The sequence below is a fragment of the Exophiala xenobiotica genome (genome assembly GCF_000835505.1).
Source record: "Exophiala xenobiotica strain CBS 118157 unplaced genomic scaffold supercont1.1, whole genome shotgun sequence".
Lineage (NCBI taxonomy): Eukaryota > Fungi > Ascomycota > Eurotiomycetes > Chaetothyriales > Herpotrichiellaceae > Exophiala > Exophiala xenobiotica.
In genome coordinates, this window is record NW_013562494.1 from 1,050,479 (window position 1) to 1,065,184 (window position 14,706).

Genomic DNA, 14,706 nt, shown 5'->3' on the forward strand with positions numbered 1-14,706 from the left:
GCAATGGAAACTTCAACGAGCACAGTAAACAATCAATCGACTTTCGATCTTATGTAATTCAAGACTTCTACTGTATTGAGATGTCTTTCAGCCATCCCTTTCCGTTCAGAGGATTTCTCTCCCGCGCAAGTCTAAGGTAGATTCCCCATTGTATTGGTACAAGCCCGACCCAAGATCCATTGTTCCACCTTGTCTCGAGGCTAATGCGACAATATGGATACAATCATAACTGGACCATGTTTTATTTTGTGCTTTCCCATTCCGGATTCTGACCAATGTAAGTATAGGGACCTATCAATTCGAGGAGTCACTAACCTTTCGCAAAATAACCAGTCCCTCCAGAGTGCTGCTCAGACAGATATACTCCTCGTCTTCCAGCTCTGCACGTTCGCCATATGCCAGAAGAACAGGTGTACTTTGTGTCTGCCAGCCTGTGATCGTTCTTGGTCGGCCTGCAGCACCGACGACGTCCACGGCTTGACCAACACGGACATTGACGGTGATCGGCTTCAGATCTTCGTCCAAAGTGACCAGGAATCTCGGATACATGGCGGTAACCAGGAAGTAGAGTAGGTAGTGGGCATCGCCCAGTATGAATTGCTTCGAGTCGATGAGCGAAACAAGGACTGTCAGAAGACCTGCAGCTGCAACTCTGGACAGCACTTGGCGGTCGGTATGGAAGGGGTTGAGGGACATGGTACCCTTACCCATATGCACAAGACCTTGAGCAATGCGAACCATAAATAATGAGTTTTGGTCTCGGTGGTAATAGCTGGCAAGTTGTCTCAGTAATTGAGCAAGACGAGCATTGTTTGTGCCCGCTCCCACCAAGCCCATTGCGAATATAGCATTGATGGCAACATCATTGTCATTGTCGTGGCTGTATCGTGACAAGGTGTCGTAGATCTTCATCTGAGGATTGCTGGGGCTGAGGAGACCCATTGCGAGTGGAACAGCTTTTCGAATATTGGACTCTCCATAGTGCATGAGGTGACCAAATTGTCGGAGCACCATATCTTGGCCAACGTCCTCGCCCATGGCGATCAGAGACAGCCCAAGTACAGAATATGACTGAACGAGCTGCTCGCCAATCGTCTCATCTTTGTCCTCAATATGGTCATTGCAGATATGAAGCAGCTCTTGCAGTTTCAATACAGCTCCAGTACCTGCCCAGGCACAAACAGAAGTAAGAGTTGCAGTAGGCATGGCCATTGGGTGGTCGATGGCTTTCAAAATGTCCAAGATAACGTCCGCTTCTTCTTGCTTGCCGAAGTAAAGCAGCGCTAAACCCAGCGCCATAAATCTAGCCCACTTGTCCTTGAGCTGTCTTTGGCGGTCTTCGTCCATCAACTGATTTGCAATGGCCTCAGCTACTTGGTAATTCGACGAGCCAACGAAGACCATGCCGAGCGAGACAGCGGCCATAGCAGATACTTGCATGTCAAGGTTCTGGTCTTCGACGATCGGTAGTAGGTAGTCCAGCAGATCCTCCCTGTTGGACCCAGCATAAGACAAACCAAGACCCATGATAGCAGCGAGTCTCATCGACGGCTTTCCATGCTGCAGGACATCATCGTCGCTGAGCAGGGATATGACCGGATCGCCTTCCATCCTTACTCCAGAGTTGACCACACCGTAGGCTAGTAGCGCACCAGCCTTGATCGGATCTTCCGACAAGTGTTGGAATTGGTCAATTTTGTCTAGACTGCCTTCGACGTCCCACTGCATGAGCAAACCCAGGGAGGCGGTAGTGCTTAGCATGCCGTCGTCTTTGGTCTTCCAAACAAATGGTCGTTGTTCGCCCTCGACCAGCATCAACTTGTCGCTACCAAAGCCGGCATTGACGAAGCCGTTGACAAACGCACTAGCCAAGTTATGCTTGGCTGAATCCGCTGCTGCTGAGCTCCCGCGTCCGCTCTCCAGATGTGTCTTGTAAATATCCTCTGGTGTTTTTGGCTCGAGAATGTTGAGTTCTTTTGCGAGGGTCTTGAAGTGGTTCGGTAGCTGTGTGTTTCCCAAGCATTCAGCAATCTCTTGCTCATCCTTTGTCTCCGAAGGCACATCTATTGATATACGCTGTCGAGCAATGAGGAATGCCAATTGCTTCTTCAACGCCACGTCTTCTGTCGACTCGAGATCCTGACGAATGAGCTCTTCGTCGTTGAGTCTGATAGCGAGCACCATTGCCTGTGCCAGCTTGTTGTACTTGACGTAGATTTCGTGTGCAGTCTTGAGAAAGGCAACATCGTCGGGATAGGTGAGGAGACTGACCATGCTGACCATATACAGACACACTCGCGAGTAGGTATCTTCATCCAGGAATCGTGGAATCTCTTCAATCATCTCCAGCTCGCTCAGCAAATCCACAGCGTCAGCTTCTGCGTTGTGCTTCAAGAAGTATGGCACCAGCGCTAGGGCAAGTTCTGTGAGGTCTCCGACTTCTCTTTCATCATTTAGTCGATTCTGGTATTCTTGACCGATCTCAAGAGCAAGATGCCGGATGTATTCGTGACCCCAAGAACCAAGATCGTCCGACTTTGACAATAACCTGTACTTGAGTGTTTCAAGCTTCTCTTCATCTCCGTATGTCATGCCCAGCACCGAAAGCATGTCGGCTAGTGAATCTCTATCAGGGCCTGCGGGCCATTTGTCGTAGAGAGCGGCGAGCTCATCGTAGTGAGGTCGGAGGAATTTGAGTGGTTTTGGTACGGCGGTCATCGAGGAGGTAGAGGTCTTGATGAAGTTCTTGATTGCATCCATTGCAGGCTTATACAAGCTGGCATCGTCTTCTTTTAATCGTTCCACCAGCATCTCTAGTTCGCTCTTGAGTTGTTGATCCTCCTCGCTGAGCTCTTCCTCGGCCGGCGCCTCAACCTTGCCATCGGCCTGTTTCGGCTTTTCCTTCCCTGTGTGTGCATCTTGACCTCCGTTTGACATGGGAACATCATCTGCCTTGCCCTTGCCCTTGTCTGCGGCGGTCGGCTTCTTGTCGTCCTGCGCCATCTTGTCGGGGTGGCCTCGCTGGCCAGTGAATCGTGGGAAGAGAATTCGACGGTCAATGGAACTCTGTCAGAACGAAAACTTTGAGAGAAGTGTCCCAAATATGTTATGGAGGCAAGAGCAATGATGGTGATGGGCACAATACCTTAGTGGCAGGCGGCAAGTAGCTTACGGAACGATTGAATGATGGAGAGGAGGTCCACCACTACCAAAATGTTTGAGCGCGTGTCTTCCGTATTCCTCAGGCTGCTCCTCCTTACCACACCACCGCGGCTAACTTTCCCGCTGCGGCCATCTAGCGCTTGCGGCCCTGCACCTGAAGCTGGAGAAAGTTCGATCCTGGTATTCAAGGCATCTCTTCAAGGACTTCCCTCAGGCCATTCGCAATCATGCCGCGGGCACGTCTCCCGCCTACGCTCTACACAAAATCGAAAAACATCCGAACATCGAGCGGGCCGCGATTATGGAATGCCAAACGTCGAACCAGAACCAGCGTTGGATTGACACCAGAACACTCCAAAGACTTCGAGAAAACAACATCAGTACAAAAATGGCTCGAGATTCACAAGAGTCAAGTTCAATCCAACAATCATCGTCGACTTGACCCAGTGACGGAGCAAGCACTTCAAGAAACGCGCAATAACAACGATCTCGAATGGTGGAAGCTGAAGAGGGAAGACCTCGACAACTTTATGGATGTGCACCCTCATCTTCGTCGAGTTTCAAGCGATGTCAGAGACTTTATATGTGCCAACCGTCACATCTTTGACAAGCCCACGGTACTTAAACTACTGGAAAATCCACCTCGCTTTTTCGCCGCCTCGTCGAACGTCCCTTATGAATTCCGGAAACAGATATACTTGTGAGTTCTTCCTTCCTCAAAGACATATCTCACAGTCTGCTAACCTCTTAATTCAAAGTCCGGACCCAAAAGACGCTGTCGTCCTGATGCGCACACCCCACCTCAGTCCATACTACGCAGCCTTCGACGTCCCACGACATTTCAGCAAACTAGACCTGCAAGCATACCTAAAGAACGTCTACAACGTTGACGTCCTCCACATTCGGAGCGTAGTGGTGCAGCAAAAAGTGGACAGAAAGCAACCAGTCAGCCAATATACTCAAGGCCCCCTATATCGACCTGCAAGCATAAAGAAGATGACCGTCCAATTGGCCAAACCATTTGTGTATCCAGAGGAGATCACAGATCTCGATGCGTAAGTTGCCGTCTTCCATCCACCACTGGCATCTGTGCTAACTCAAATCTTAGCTGGGAACGCGAAGACTTCTGGACAGCAATGAAGGCAGAATTCGCCCGACAGCGGATGCGCTCCTCATGGGGAACGACGAAACCGAATGTAGAGCACCGAAAAAGCATCGCGCAGCAGGCTCAAGAGCTGCTGAAAGGCAAAACGAAGTGGGCGCCGACGTGGCAGGCGCTAGACGACAAGCCAGTGTCGAATTCTGTGGCTCGACAATAGATACCCTGTACAATACTGGTTCGGTTCAAAAAATGTAAATCCAAGAAGTCGAAAAGACGTTATTTGCCTCCAAAGTCGCCGTTGAAAAGATCGTGGGAGAAAGATGATTAAACCATATAAAGCTCCCCAAATCCCTCCTGACCAAATGAATGCAAGAAGCGGCATGGACTCTTAATAGGGCAGCAAAGCTAAGCGAAGCAGAATATGATACGATTATACCCAAGATGAGGCCAAAAAGGACGCTCGCTAACACCCTATTCCTCACATCGCCGCCCTCTGCCACGTATCGCTTACACTACAACCTACTCTCGACCTCCGCAAAGTGGCTATCCGACGCCCATTGCGAGTCTGGCCAAATATGCCGCAATGCTTCATAGACGTGCCTGTCAGAAATGTTAGCACCATTTTCACATCCAAAATGAAGGGGATATAGTGACTTACTTGACATAAACAATGTCCATCTCCCGCTTGACCTCGTCCGGCACATCCTTGACATCCTTGCGGTTATGCGCGGGCAAAAGCACCGTCTTGACACCGGCGCGATGGGCCCCTATCAGCTTTTCCTTGATCCCACCGACTGGCATGACACGTCCTCTGAGGCTGACTTCGCCCGTCATCGCGATCTGCGGCGGCACACTCTTCCCGCTGAACAGCGAGATGAGTGCAATCGTGTGCGCTAACCCGGCACTGGGCCCGTCCTTTGGAACCGCACCCGCCGGACAGTGTACGTGAATAGCACGCTTCTCCATGATATCCTCGTGTGGATCGTGCGTCAGGCCGAGATCGTAACTATGCGCTTTGACCCACGTGAGCGCAACCTCGACGGACTCCTTTAGGACGTCGCCCAATTTGCCGGTGAGTTGGACGCGGCCTTTGCCCGGCATATCGGCGACCTCGATGAACAGAATGCTCCCCTGGCCACCGGACGAATACGCCACGAGGCCCGTGACGACGCCGGGGCGTGAGGTCTTCTCCGCGATCTCTTCCTCGAACCGTTCGATTCCCAAAATCTCTTCGAGCTCGTCTACAGTCACGGTCGGGTTGTACTTGTTCATGTCGCCCGCGTCGCGGGCGTCAGCGTATTGCACGGCCTTGTACCGGCACACCGAGCCTATTTCACGTTCGAGATTGCGCACGCCAGACTCACGTGTGTAAGAGGTGATGATGGTGTCGACCACATTGTCGGGAAGGACGACTTCTCCCTCTGATAGTCCGTTTGTGCGGATTTGCTTGGGGATGAGATGCTGCTTGGCTATATGGCGTTTCTCGATCGTGGTGTAGCCCGAGAGTTGAATGGTTTCCATACGGTCGAGAAGTGGTGCAGGAATCGTGTCCAGAGAATTGGCGGTGGCAATGAAGAGGACCTTGCTGAGGTCGATGGGGATATTAACATAGTGATCATTGAAGCTGTGGTTCTGCTCTGGGTCGAGAACTTCGAGCATGGCAGCTGATGGGTCTCCGTGGAAGTTATTCGTGCTGACTTTGTCGATCTCGTCAAGCAGGAAAACGGGGTTTGCAACCCCAACTTTCTTCAAGCCACTGACAATTAGACCAGGCATGGCGGCAACGTAGGTTCGTCTGTGGCCTCTGATCTCTGCCTCGTCCCGTACACCACCAAGGGAGATTCTGTGGAACTTGCGACCCAGAGACAGCGCAATTGACTTTGCGAGTGACGTTTTGCCAGTCCCGGGCGGGCCAACGAGAAGAAGAATTGGTGACTTGTCAACCATTCTCTTTGACTTGAGTACATGTAACTTAGCCGTAGCAGCATCTTTCTCCGTGTCTGGAATCTGCTCGACTTCGCGTTCTTCACCTTCTTGAGAGGGAGTAAGTTGCTTGGTGAGTCGTGCTATTTGTTGGTCAACATCAGCGTTGACAGATTGCTTGAGCTTCAGGACAGCCAAATATTCCAGCAATCTCTTCTTGATTTTTTCGAGACCGTAGTGGTCGTCATCGAGCTGTTTGCGAGCGCGAGCCAGAGTGTCGGCGCCCAAGTGCTCGTCTGTGACTTTTGTCCATGGAATCTCGACCAAGTTCTCCACGTAGGTCCGGATAACGCCATACTCTGCATTGGCGGGGTTCATCTTCTTAAGACGCTTCAATTCGCGCTCGGCGACCTTTTGGGCTTCAGGCGACAGACCCGCCTCTGCCACCTTCTTCTTTAGTTCCTCCACTTCGTTGACCTCGTTGGCCTCGTCATCCCCGCCACCTCGTGCCCCAGGCATGCCGAAAGGGGGCATACCATTCAGGCCGGACATAGCCCTTTTTGCTAACGCTTCACGCTGGCTCTGGTTGAGGTCGGATATGTCCACGCCTATGTTCGACGGGAGAGAGGTTGACGTTATTGAGGTGATCTTGATGTTCCCATTGATGCCTGCAATCTGCTTGTTAAGCAGGGCAAGGACGCGCTCCAATCTCTCGTGGAGATTCAGTGTACTCAAGATACGAAGCTTCTCTTCATAGCTTGCTTCCACAATGTCTGTCATAAAATCCGCCAATTGTCCAGCTTGTGAAAGATCTTTCTTTGCGATGAATAATTCGAAGCGGCGGACAATCAGTGGGGAGAGAACCAGAGAGGCTGGTCGGAAAAGAGACGAGAGGCGAAGCAGAGTGAGCAGCTCGCGGGATCGCTGCTTCAGCCGCGTGAAGCTGGCGCGGAGGTCTCCGTCATTGAGGTCGGGAACTTCGTCCTCGTAGAAGGTGACTTCAGCTTCGAAGTTGGGCTTCTCGTGCCTAATCCTGTCTATTCTGAACCTCTGAACTCCTTCAACTACGAGGTATGGGTCGGCGTTGGAGGTTCCTTGTACTCCAATGATCTTTGCCAGAGTTCCATACTTGAACAAGTCTTTCTTGGCTGCACTGCCAGGGTCGACTTCATGTTCAATGTGGCTGCTGCTCTCTTTCTCTGAACTATCCAGCAGCTCTCTGCCATCGGCGCTCAGGTAAGGCGAGTTAATAGGAACGCAGCCGATAGGAAGTGACGCAGTCCCGCCCCTTGATCTGGTGGCTCGTTGGAATGCAGATGAGAGGAGGAGAGGTATATCGGCTCGATTCGACACAGAGATCCGGAGGGTAACTCCAGGCAGGAGGACCGAGTCCCTTGCGAGAGGGATGAGAGGGATGGTTGCCTTCGCGGTGTAACCCATGGTGTGCAGGACGGATGGAAGGTGAAGGAAATGGATCTGGGCGGGGAAAGTGGGCGACTTGTCGTTTATGATAATCCGGAGAGTTGATTACCTATTCGGAAGGCATTGTCGAATGGTCATAGAACCTGCGAGATGCTAGGTCGATACCGGAAGTCTTGATCATGCCGAGGTAGGGATTGAGGCATGATGAGGTGGATGAGGCTAGACAGGCTCGACAGCCACTGGATACCGAATTGATTTGGGCATAACGAAGCCGATAAGTCGCAAACTCACGTGCCACGGCTCCACGGTTGAAAGGCGGCTCGGCGGCACATTTCCGAGCGACAGCGACCGTCAAAGGCACAAGTAGATTTATTTCGCGATTTCATGCCTCTAAACCACTTATTGGAAAATATTTGAAATAATCCGCTGCGATGGCCACCATTGCAGTGGTTTCGGGCGAGAATGCGTCGGCAAACGTCCAAGACACCGACTCCAAATTGACCTTCAACGTCGGCACCAGAAAATCCAAACTGGCCCTAGTCCAGACAGATATTGTGGTGAAGGCTCTGGCAGCGGCATGTCCCGATAATGTGTACGCCATAAAGGCACGAGATACAGCCGCAGGAGACATCGACAAAGTGACCCCCTTCAAAGACATGCCTGTGAAGAATTTGTGGACTCACGAACTCGAGGTCCTGATGCTCGAGGGACAACTGGATTTTCTGGTGCATTCGCTAAAAGGTTTGGACTCCGCCAATTGAGGCCATAGCCTTAACTTACCACTTTCTCAGATGTGCCCACTCAACTGCCATCTGGCTGTGAAATAGGTGTCGTTGTGGCTCGGGAGGATCCAAGGGATGCCTTTGTGATCAAAGCTGGGCGCAAACCATGCAACATCGAAGACCTACCGGCGGGAGCAGTTGTCGGTACTTCTTCTATGCGACGGACTGCCCAGATCGCCCTGAGATATCCTCACCTAAGGGTTGTTGACGTGAGAGGGAATGTCGGTACCAGATTGTCGAAGCTTGATGCCGAGGATGGCCCTTTTGACGCTGTGATTCTTGCAGCTGCTGGTCTGATTCGACTTGATCTACGCCATCGTATCACTCAATACCTCGACTCGAAGAGTGGGGGCATGCTATACGCCGTTGGACAAGGAGCCATCGGGGTTGAAAACCGATCATCAGACGAACGAGTCCAAAATATGCTCAGTACCATAGATCATTCCGAAACCCACCTCGCAACAGCTACCGAACGGAGCTTACTGAGGACACTAGAGGGTGGTTGTAGCGCTCCTTTGGGCGTTGAGACCACATGGCATGACAAAGGACATAATCAGAAGGCTCTTCAGCTGAAGGCCGTTGTCATCAGCACGGACGGAAAGGAAAAGTCAGAGATTGACATGACGGAAGTTGTTCAGAGCAAGGAAGATGCTGAATTATTTGGCGTCAATGCCGCGTCGGAATTGTTGAGACAGGGTGCAGATAAAATTTTGGCGGAGATCAAGGCAAAGAGGCCGACAACCGTGGCCGATCTTGAAGAGAAATGAACTCGCCATCGTCGTTGCGGAGTGGCCCTCCAATATTTCGCAACGAAAAGTACCTTTTGAGATGCAAAGACACGGTTACTTCGAACGCGTAAAGCAAGCGGCCTGGACGATTGCATATCCTTTCACCCTCTATTTAGAGTATTGCCAGCACCCTTGGGGTTGGCTTCGACAAATTCATCCCACTCTCGAGCTTTCATAGTGGCAGCATCAATTTGCTCCATATTGTCCTCATCAGGCTCTGGCTGAGGCGCATTGGCATTGCCACCTCCGTCGATAATCCCTCCTCTACGTTGTTCCTCTTCAAGATACTCGTCGATACTCATTGTGGGAAGGCTGTGACTAGGTCGAAAGACTCCCTGTCGAAGTTGAGTGCGTTTGTCTGTCAGGGTGAAAGGCTGGAGCGGTTTGCCACTTGAACTGAGCAGAGGCCCGCCTCTTTTACCCAGTCCTCCCATGGTAGCAGGACCATCTAGACGTTCAGAATAGCCTTGGGACCTAGCAGGCTCTCTCTGATCTGAAGGTGGACCGGTTCGGACCGGTTCAATCTGCCGTATCTGGGACAGAATTTCCAGTTCCTGTGTGATCATGTCTAATGATGCGAAGGCTCTGTTGACTGAGAGCGCTATTTCGGCTAGGTAGAGATGTCGGATAGTTTCGTCATCGGTATTGAGCTTTTGTGACTGGTTTCTCAGATACTGGATATGTTAGAACGACTTGGACATAGTGAGCAATTTCGCACGAACCTCGAGCTTTTGCTTCAAGGACTTTTCTTCTTGAAAGCGTGCAATTTTGATTTTGCGCTTCTCTTCGGGGTTCGTTGAGGAGACTATTCTGAAAGCACTTCGCTGCTCAAGAAAGCGCTCGTAAAGCTTGTGGTCGGACGGGCTTAGTAGTCTGTACTGGTCCAGCCGGGTCAGGAAGCTCTCTAAGAGTGCCGATGATTCCCTCAATAACGACTGTCGATCGCCGCCGTATGCTTTGGTCCTCATCTCCGCCAGGTTATAGTCAACAGTCAGATATCTGCAGTTTGTCAGCAACGAATCCGTACTGAACGACCGAGGCGCGCACTGTAGGTCATGTGTGGAGATATCTTCGACTTCCTCGTTCGGGCTGAACAGTGAAAGCTGTTGAATCAGTTGACGACATCTCCCAAGATTGTCAATGATGGATTGTAAAGTGTCTTTGTAGGCGGAGCTTCGAGGGTCAAGGCTGTCTAGCTCCTCCTGTCGGGTCCTGGCTTCCTTGTATAGTTCCTTTAGATTCGGCTCTGGCGCTTCCATCTTCGACGCAATGCTGAGTATGCGTCTCGAAGAAACACAAAAGTCGTGCCACTTCCTCAGGCTTGATAGTGGCGGACAAATGAAGAGGAAGGTCGCGCTGACTAACCAGAACCGTTTCTGCGCCAAGCCGTCTCTCGACCAATCTTCTTGTCTGGATTTTCTTCCCGACTTTGTGCTCGTCAATAACCAGCAGGCTCTTCAGCTGCATATTCCACTCTGACTCATACATGTACATCTCCCTGTTTCTTCCTGAGCCTGTATTCCTGCATGTAGTTTCGTTGTTGGACAACTTGGTTCTTCGGAGGAGTCCGCGATCAACATGGCTTCGCTAGCCGCCTCTCGCAGAGACGCTACCGATGATGAGATTGCCATGGAGAAGAATGCTGGTTTGATCATGGGTGTAAGTATTCTCCCGTATCCTATACGTGTCTGTTCTGACGGGTTCCAAATAGACAAACAACAGCAGTATAGTGTCTAAGAGAAGTGTGGAAAGACTATATCTGCCTCAACCACATTTCTATCGCTACTTTGTCAAGAAGCCTCTGCGAAGAGCACCACTGATCAACCGTGGATATTGGCTCCGTATGAGGGCGATCGACTGGGTCGTCAGACAATTCCTAGAAAGACCTTCCGATCAGAAGAAAGTCATCATCAACCTGGGTTGCGGATAGTGAGTAAGGTCTCAGGTGGCCGGATTTGGAAGATTCTTATACTCACTGTCTTAGTGACCCAATTCCCTTTCAGTGGTTGGCACAAGATAAAAATCTGTGCAGTGGTACTAAATTTGTCGATGTCGACTTCGGAGAACTGATGATCAGCAAGCGAGAGATCATTCGCAACACTCCTAGAATGAGAGATTTGCTTTCAATTAATGCCGATATGTCGCAAGAAACGGGAATAGTGCTGGACAGCGAAGAGTATGTCGCCATTGGCTGCGACTTACGGAATCTACGAAGGCTAGAGCGACTGCTCAGGTCAGTTGTGGACCTTGACGACTGTCTCGTCCTCTGCGTGGCAGAAGTCAGCATCACTTATATGGCTGCCGAAGACTCGGATGCACTTATTGCCTGGACAAGCACACTTTCTCCTGGTAAGAAACACATCTCTCCGCCGTTTCGATGGCGCAACTGACAAGCTCAGACGTCACCTTCTGCTTGTTAGAGCAGCAATCACCAGATCGGCCTGACAATCCCTTCACGGCTACAATGATGAAGCACTTCGCCAAGTTAGGCACCCCGCTTCGGTCTGTTTTCAAATATCCCGGATGTCATACTCAGACCTTACGCTTTCAGAGCGCTGGTTTCCACATGGTCGAGACCCAGAATCTATGGGAGCTATGGGCTGATCCGAGATTTCTATCCCCCTCACAAAGAATGTCCTTGGACGAAGTTGAACCTTTCGATGAATGGTAAGGCTTCCACACGATGCTCCCGAATGGCCTACTGACGATCCATCAGGGAAGAGTTCGCACTGTTCGCGTCACATTACGGTCTCATTATCGCCCAGACAGGTGATGAGCCACTTATCTCAGAGCAGCCGAGATCAAGACGGGCGTCCATCGACAGTATAGCGTCCGATCTGTCCACGAGGACGGTCTCACCATACAGCGGCTTGACTCAATTCTTCGCATACAAATATACGCAAAATCCGGAACGAGAAGGGCGTACCCATCATGCTTCAGCATACCGCATCCCTGGCGAAGACGCGATTGGCCTGCATGGCGGGGTCGGCCTTCAGGCTCGATTATCCAGTACGTCGGTATACTGCGCTACAGACTGTAAGCTCCCACCCCCTTCATTACCACCGGAAGACATTGGAGCAAGATGCTGTCACACCATGACAACCCTTGCAAACGGACAGAACATCCTAGTTGGTGGGCGAGGGTCACCCTCGGCACCAATGAAGGATTGCTGGCTGCAAATAGGATCAAAATGGGAGAGAATACAAGATCTCCCGGAGCCTCGATTTCGACATCGAGCTGCAGCCGTAGTATTGCCAGACAAACAGTACGGTGTTGTTGTCTTCGGAGGCAAGACATCAGCCACGAAAGTCGCCATCGATTGTCTGCTTTGGGACAAGAAGAACGGATGGCAGAAACTGCGATCCCTCCTGAAAGATCCCATGCCACGGTTCGGAGCAAGCTTTGTACGGCTCGGGTTTAATCATGGCTTGCTATTCGGCGGCATGCGCAACGACGGTGTCATTTGCCAGGGTCTATGGAGATGGCGACTAACCATCAGAGACGGTGTCGTTGCAGGTATCACCTTCAAGCCCTCCAACGCTTTGGACACCTCAGCTGGGATCTGGCCTTGGCTGTCTCGGCTAGGAGCCTCTTATAGCGTGATCAGGAACGAGCTGTTGGTTGTCGGCGGAGTGGCAAGGCACGGCTGCATACCAAAGGACTACGAGATACTTTCCATCTTGGGAAGTTTCTCTGCTTTTGGTGAGTTCGAGAAAGAGATGGAATTGCGAGTCGCCTGCGTTATACCAAGAAAGGACGCGAACGTTCCCAGACCATTCTTCATTGGGCATTCTACCCACCGCACAGCAAGTGTCGAGGATCGAACCACATTGATCGTTGGCGGAGGAGCAACATGCTTCAGCTTCGGTGCATACTGGAATCCCGGATGTTGGCTCCTCTATTTCTTCGAAGCTGGCGACGTAACGCCCTGGGCTCTCATCAAGCCCACACAACGAAATGCTCTACCTGGTGGCCAACCTCTGCCAAAAGAAGGCTCGATGCGGCCGTTGATCTCGGTCGATTGTGTCAGTCTCTGTTCGGAGCAAGATTTCACAAGCATCCTACATGCCGGTGTGCCAAAGATCCTCACGTGTTTCGACATTGGCCCGTGTATCTCCCAATGGACAGCCTCCTATCTTCTCTCCAAGGTGCCGTCTTCCAGATCCGTCATCATCCACACCGCGTCCAGCCGAACCATGAACTTCCAACGAAAAGACTTTGCTTACACGACTGTACCCTTCCATAAATTTATTCAGCAACTACAAACCGACCACAGTGCACATATGTATTTACGCTCCATATCCAGCACGAAACCAACACAGGTTCCCGCCGTGTTCTCCACTGACTGGCCCGAGTTAGCTCCTGACTTCCATCTGCCACAACACCTCGAGTTCATCCACCGCAACCAGCACAGCAGCCCTCTACGCATCAGCGCCAACGTCAACATGTGGCTTCACTACGACGTAATGGCAAACGTCCTCTTCCAAATCAGAGGTACGAGGAAACTCATCCTCTTCCCGCCGGACGATATCAAACACCTATCCTTCCCGCCCGGTTCGACGACTTCAACCATCGATATCTTCGAGCCATCGAGCAATCCAGAAACCGAGGAAGACCGGCTACGACCCATTCCCAACACGCAACCCCACGTTGCCATTCTTCGACCCGGTGAAGCCCTCTTTATTCCTCCACTGTGGGCTCATTCAGGCACGCCATTACCCTCACCTGCTCCCGCACAAGCGTCAGAACCTACACCAACTTCGGAAGACCAGTCCGCTACCGCTACCGCTATCACTGCCACTACTACTGCCACTACTGCCACTCTGTCAAATTCAAATGCAAAACCCCACTCGTCCGACCCAGCAACATCCCGCATCAACATCTCCTTGAACATCTTCTTCCGCTCACTCTCCGCCTCTGCCTACCCCGCCGGCCGCGATGTCTACGGCAACCGCGATCTGGCCGCGTACGAGGACGGCCGCCGCGATCTGGACAAGATCCTTCGTCGCTTTATCATCCACCACACGAACGCCAACGCGACTAACGGCGCCGCCGCATCGAAGACGACTACTGCTTCTACCGACGGCGACCACCAGAACATCGTGGCTGGGCCTGGATCTGGCGTGGCTAATGGACAACAGCCCACCAACAACGACGCCCTCCTCGAACCAGCCACGAAACTGTTGGAAGCTATTCCCAAGCCCATCGCAAAAGCCTATCTCGAACGCCTCGCCGATGAGCTGAGAGAGCGCGCTGAGAGATTATAAGTGGCCTCGGAAACTGGTGTGTAGTGACAACCCAAATGGTGGACGGCCGACTGCTTACGGGCCTGTCCCGCTTCTTATGTGAGCGAAGTGGGAGCTCATTATCGGTGATCACTTGTCGTGATACGCTCTACAAGATTCTGGATAGACCCTTTACGAATAATGTTAGACACGGTGAGACTGCCGCGCTTGGTCCAGAAATAGATTTAATACTGCATCGCCCATACAGACACACTGGCCGAAATGACTCGAAATGAAAAGGA

The 14,706-nt window shown here is 51.6% G+C and overlaps 6 protein-coding genes across 6 annotated transcripts; 3 read left to right on the forward strand and 3 right to left on the reverse strand.

The window, feature by feature from the left end:
- Positions 1–26: 26 nt before the first annotated feature.
- Positions 27–3,204, reverse strand: PV05_00419 (uncharacterized protein). Its single transcript, XM_013465312.1, has 2 exons — positions 316–3,204; positions 27–268 (listed from the first exon to the last, which is right to left on the reverse strand). The coding sequence occupies exons 1-2, from the start codon at positions 3,001–3,003 to the stop codon at positions 242–244; spliced, it is 2,715 nt and encodes a 904-aa protein (XP_013320766.1). The 5' UTR covers positions 3,004–3,204; the 3' UTR covers positions 27–241.
- Positions 3,205–3,357: 153 nt separating this feature from the next.
- PV05_00420 (uncharacterized protein) lies at positions 3,358–4,865 on the forward strand. The gene is made up of 3 exons (XM_013465313.1): positions 3,358–3,862; positions 3,921–4,217; positions 4,271–4,865. The coding sequence occupies exons 1-3, from the start codon at positions 3,390–3,392 to the stop codon at positions 4,479–4,481; spliced, it is 981 nt and encodes a 326-aa protein (XP_013320767.1). The 5' UTR covers positions 3,358–3,389; the 3' UTR covers positions 4,482–4,865.
- On the reverse strand, positions 4,576–7,837 carry PV05_00421 (ATP-dependent protease La). The gene is made up of 2 exons (XM_013465314.1): positions 4,923–7,837; positions 4,576–4,864 (listed from the first exon to the last, which is right to left on the reverse strand). The coding sequence occupies exons 1-2, from the start codon at positions 7,625–7,627 to the stop codon at positions 4,777–4,779; spliced, it is 2,793 nt and encodes a 930-aa protein (XP_013320768.1). The 5' UTR covers positions 7,628–7,837; the 3' UTR covers positions 4,576–4,776.
- Positions 7,838–7,996: 159 nt separating this feature from the next.
- PV05_00422 (porphobilinogen deaminase) lies at positions 7,997–9,669 on the forward strand. Its single transcript, XM_013465315.1, has 2 exons — positions 7,997–8,350; positions 8,401–9,669. The coding sequence occupies exons 1-2, from the start codon at positions 8,041–8,043 to the stop codon at positions 9,156–9,158; spliced, it is 1,068 nt and encodes a 355-aa protein (XP_013320769.1). The 5' UTR covers positions 7,997–8,040; the 3' UTR covers positions 9,159–9,669.
- PV05_00423 (uncharacterized protein) lies at positions 9,158–10,490 on the reverse strand. Its single transcript, XM_013465316.1, has 3 exons — positions 10,227–10,490; positions 9,902–10,178; positions 9,158–9,853 (listed from the first exon to the last, which is right to left on the reverse strand). The coding sequence occupies exons 1-3, from the start codon at positions 10,436–10,438 to the stop codon at positions 9,281–9,283; spliced, it is 1,062 nt and encodes a 353-aa protein (XP_013320770.1). The 5' UTR covers positions 10,439–10,490; the 3' UTR covers positions 9,158–9,280.
- A 140-nt stretch (positions 10,491–10,630) lies between these two features.
- Positions 10,631–14,691, forward strand: PV05_00424 (uncharacterized protein). The gene is made up of 5 exons (XM_013465317.1): positions 10,631–10,838; positions 10,891–11,108; positions 11,164–11,528; positions 11,579–11,846; positions 11,896–14,691. The coding sequence occupies exons 1-5, from the start codon at positions 10,758–10,760 to the stop codon at positions 14,444–14,446; spliced, it is 3,483 nt and encodes a 1,160-aa protein (XP_013320771.1). The 5' UTR covers positions 10,631–10,757; the 3' UTR covers positions 14,447–14,691.
- Positions 14,692–14,706: the final 15 nt, after the last annotated feature.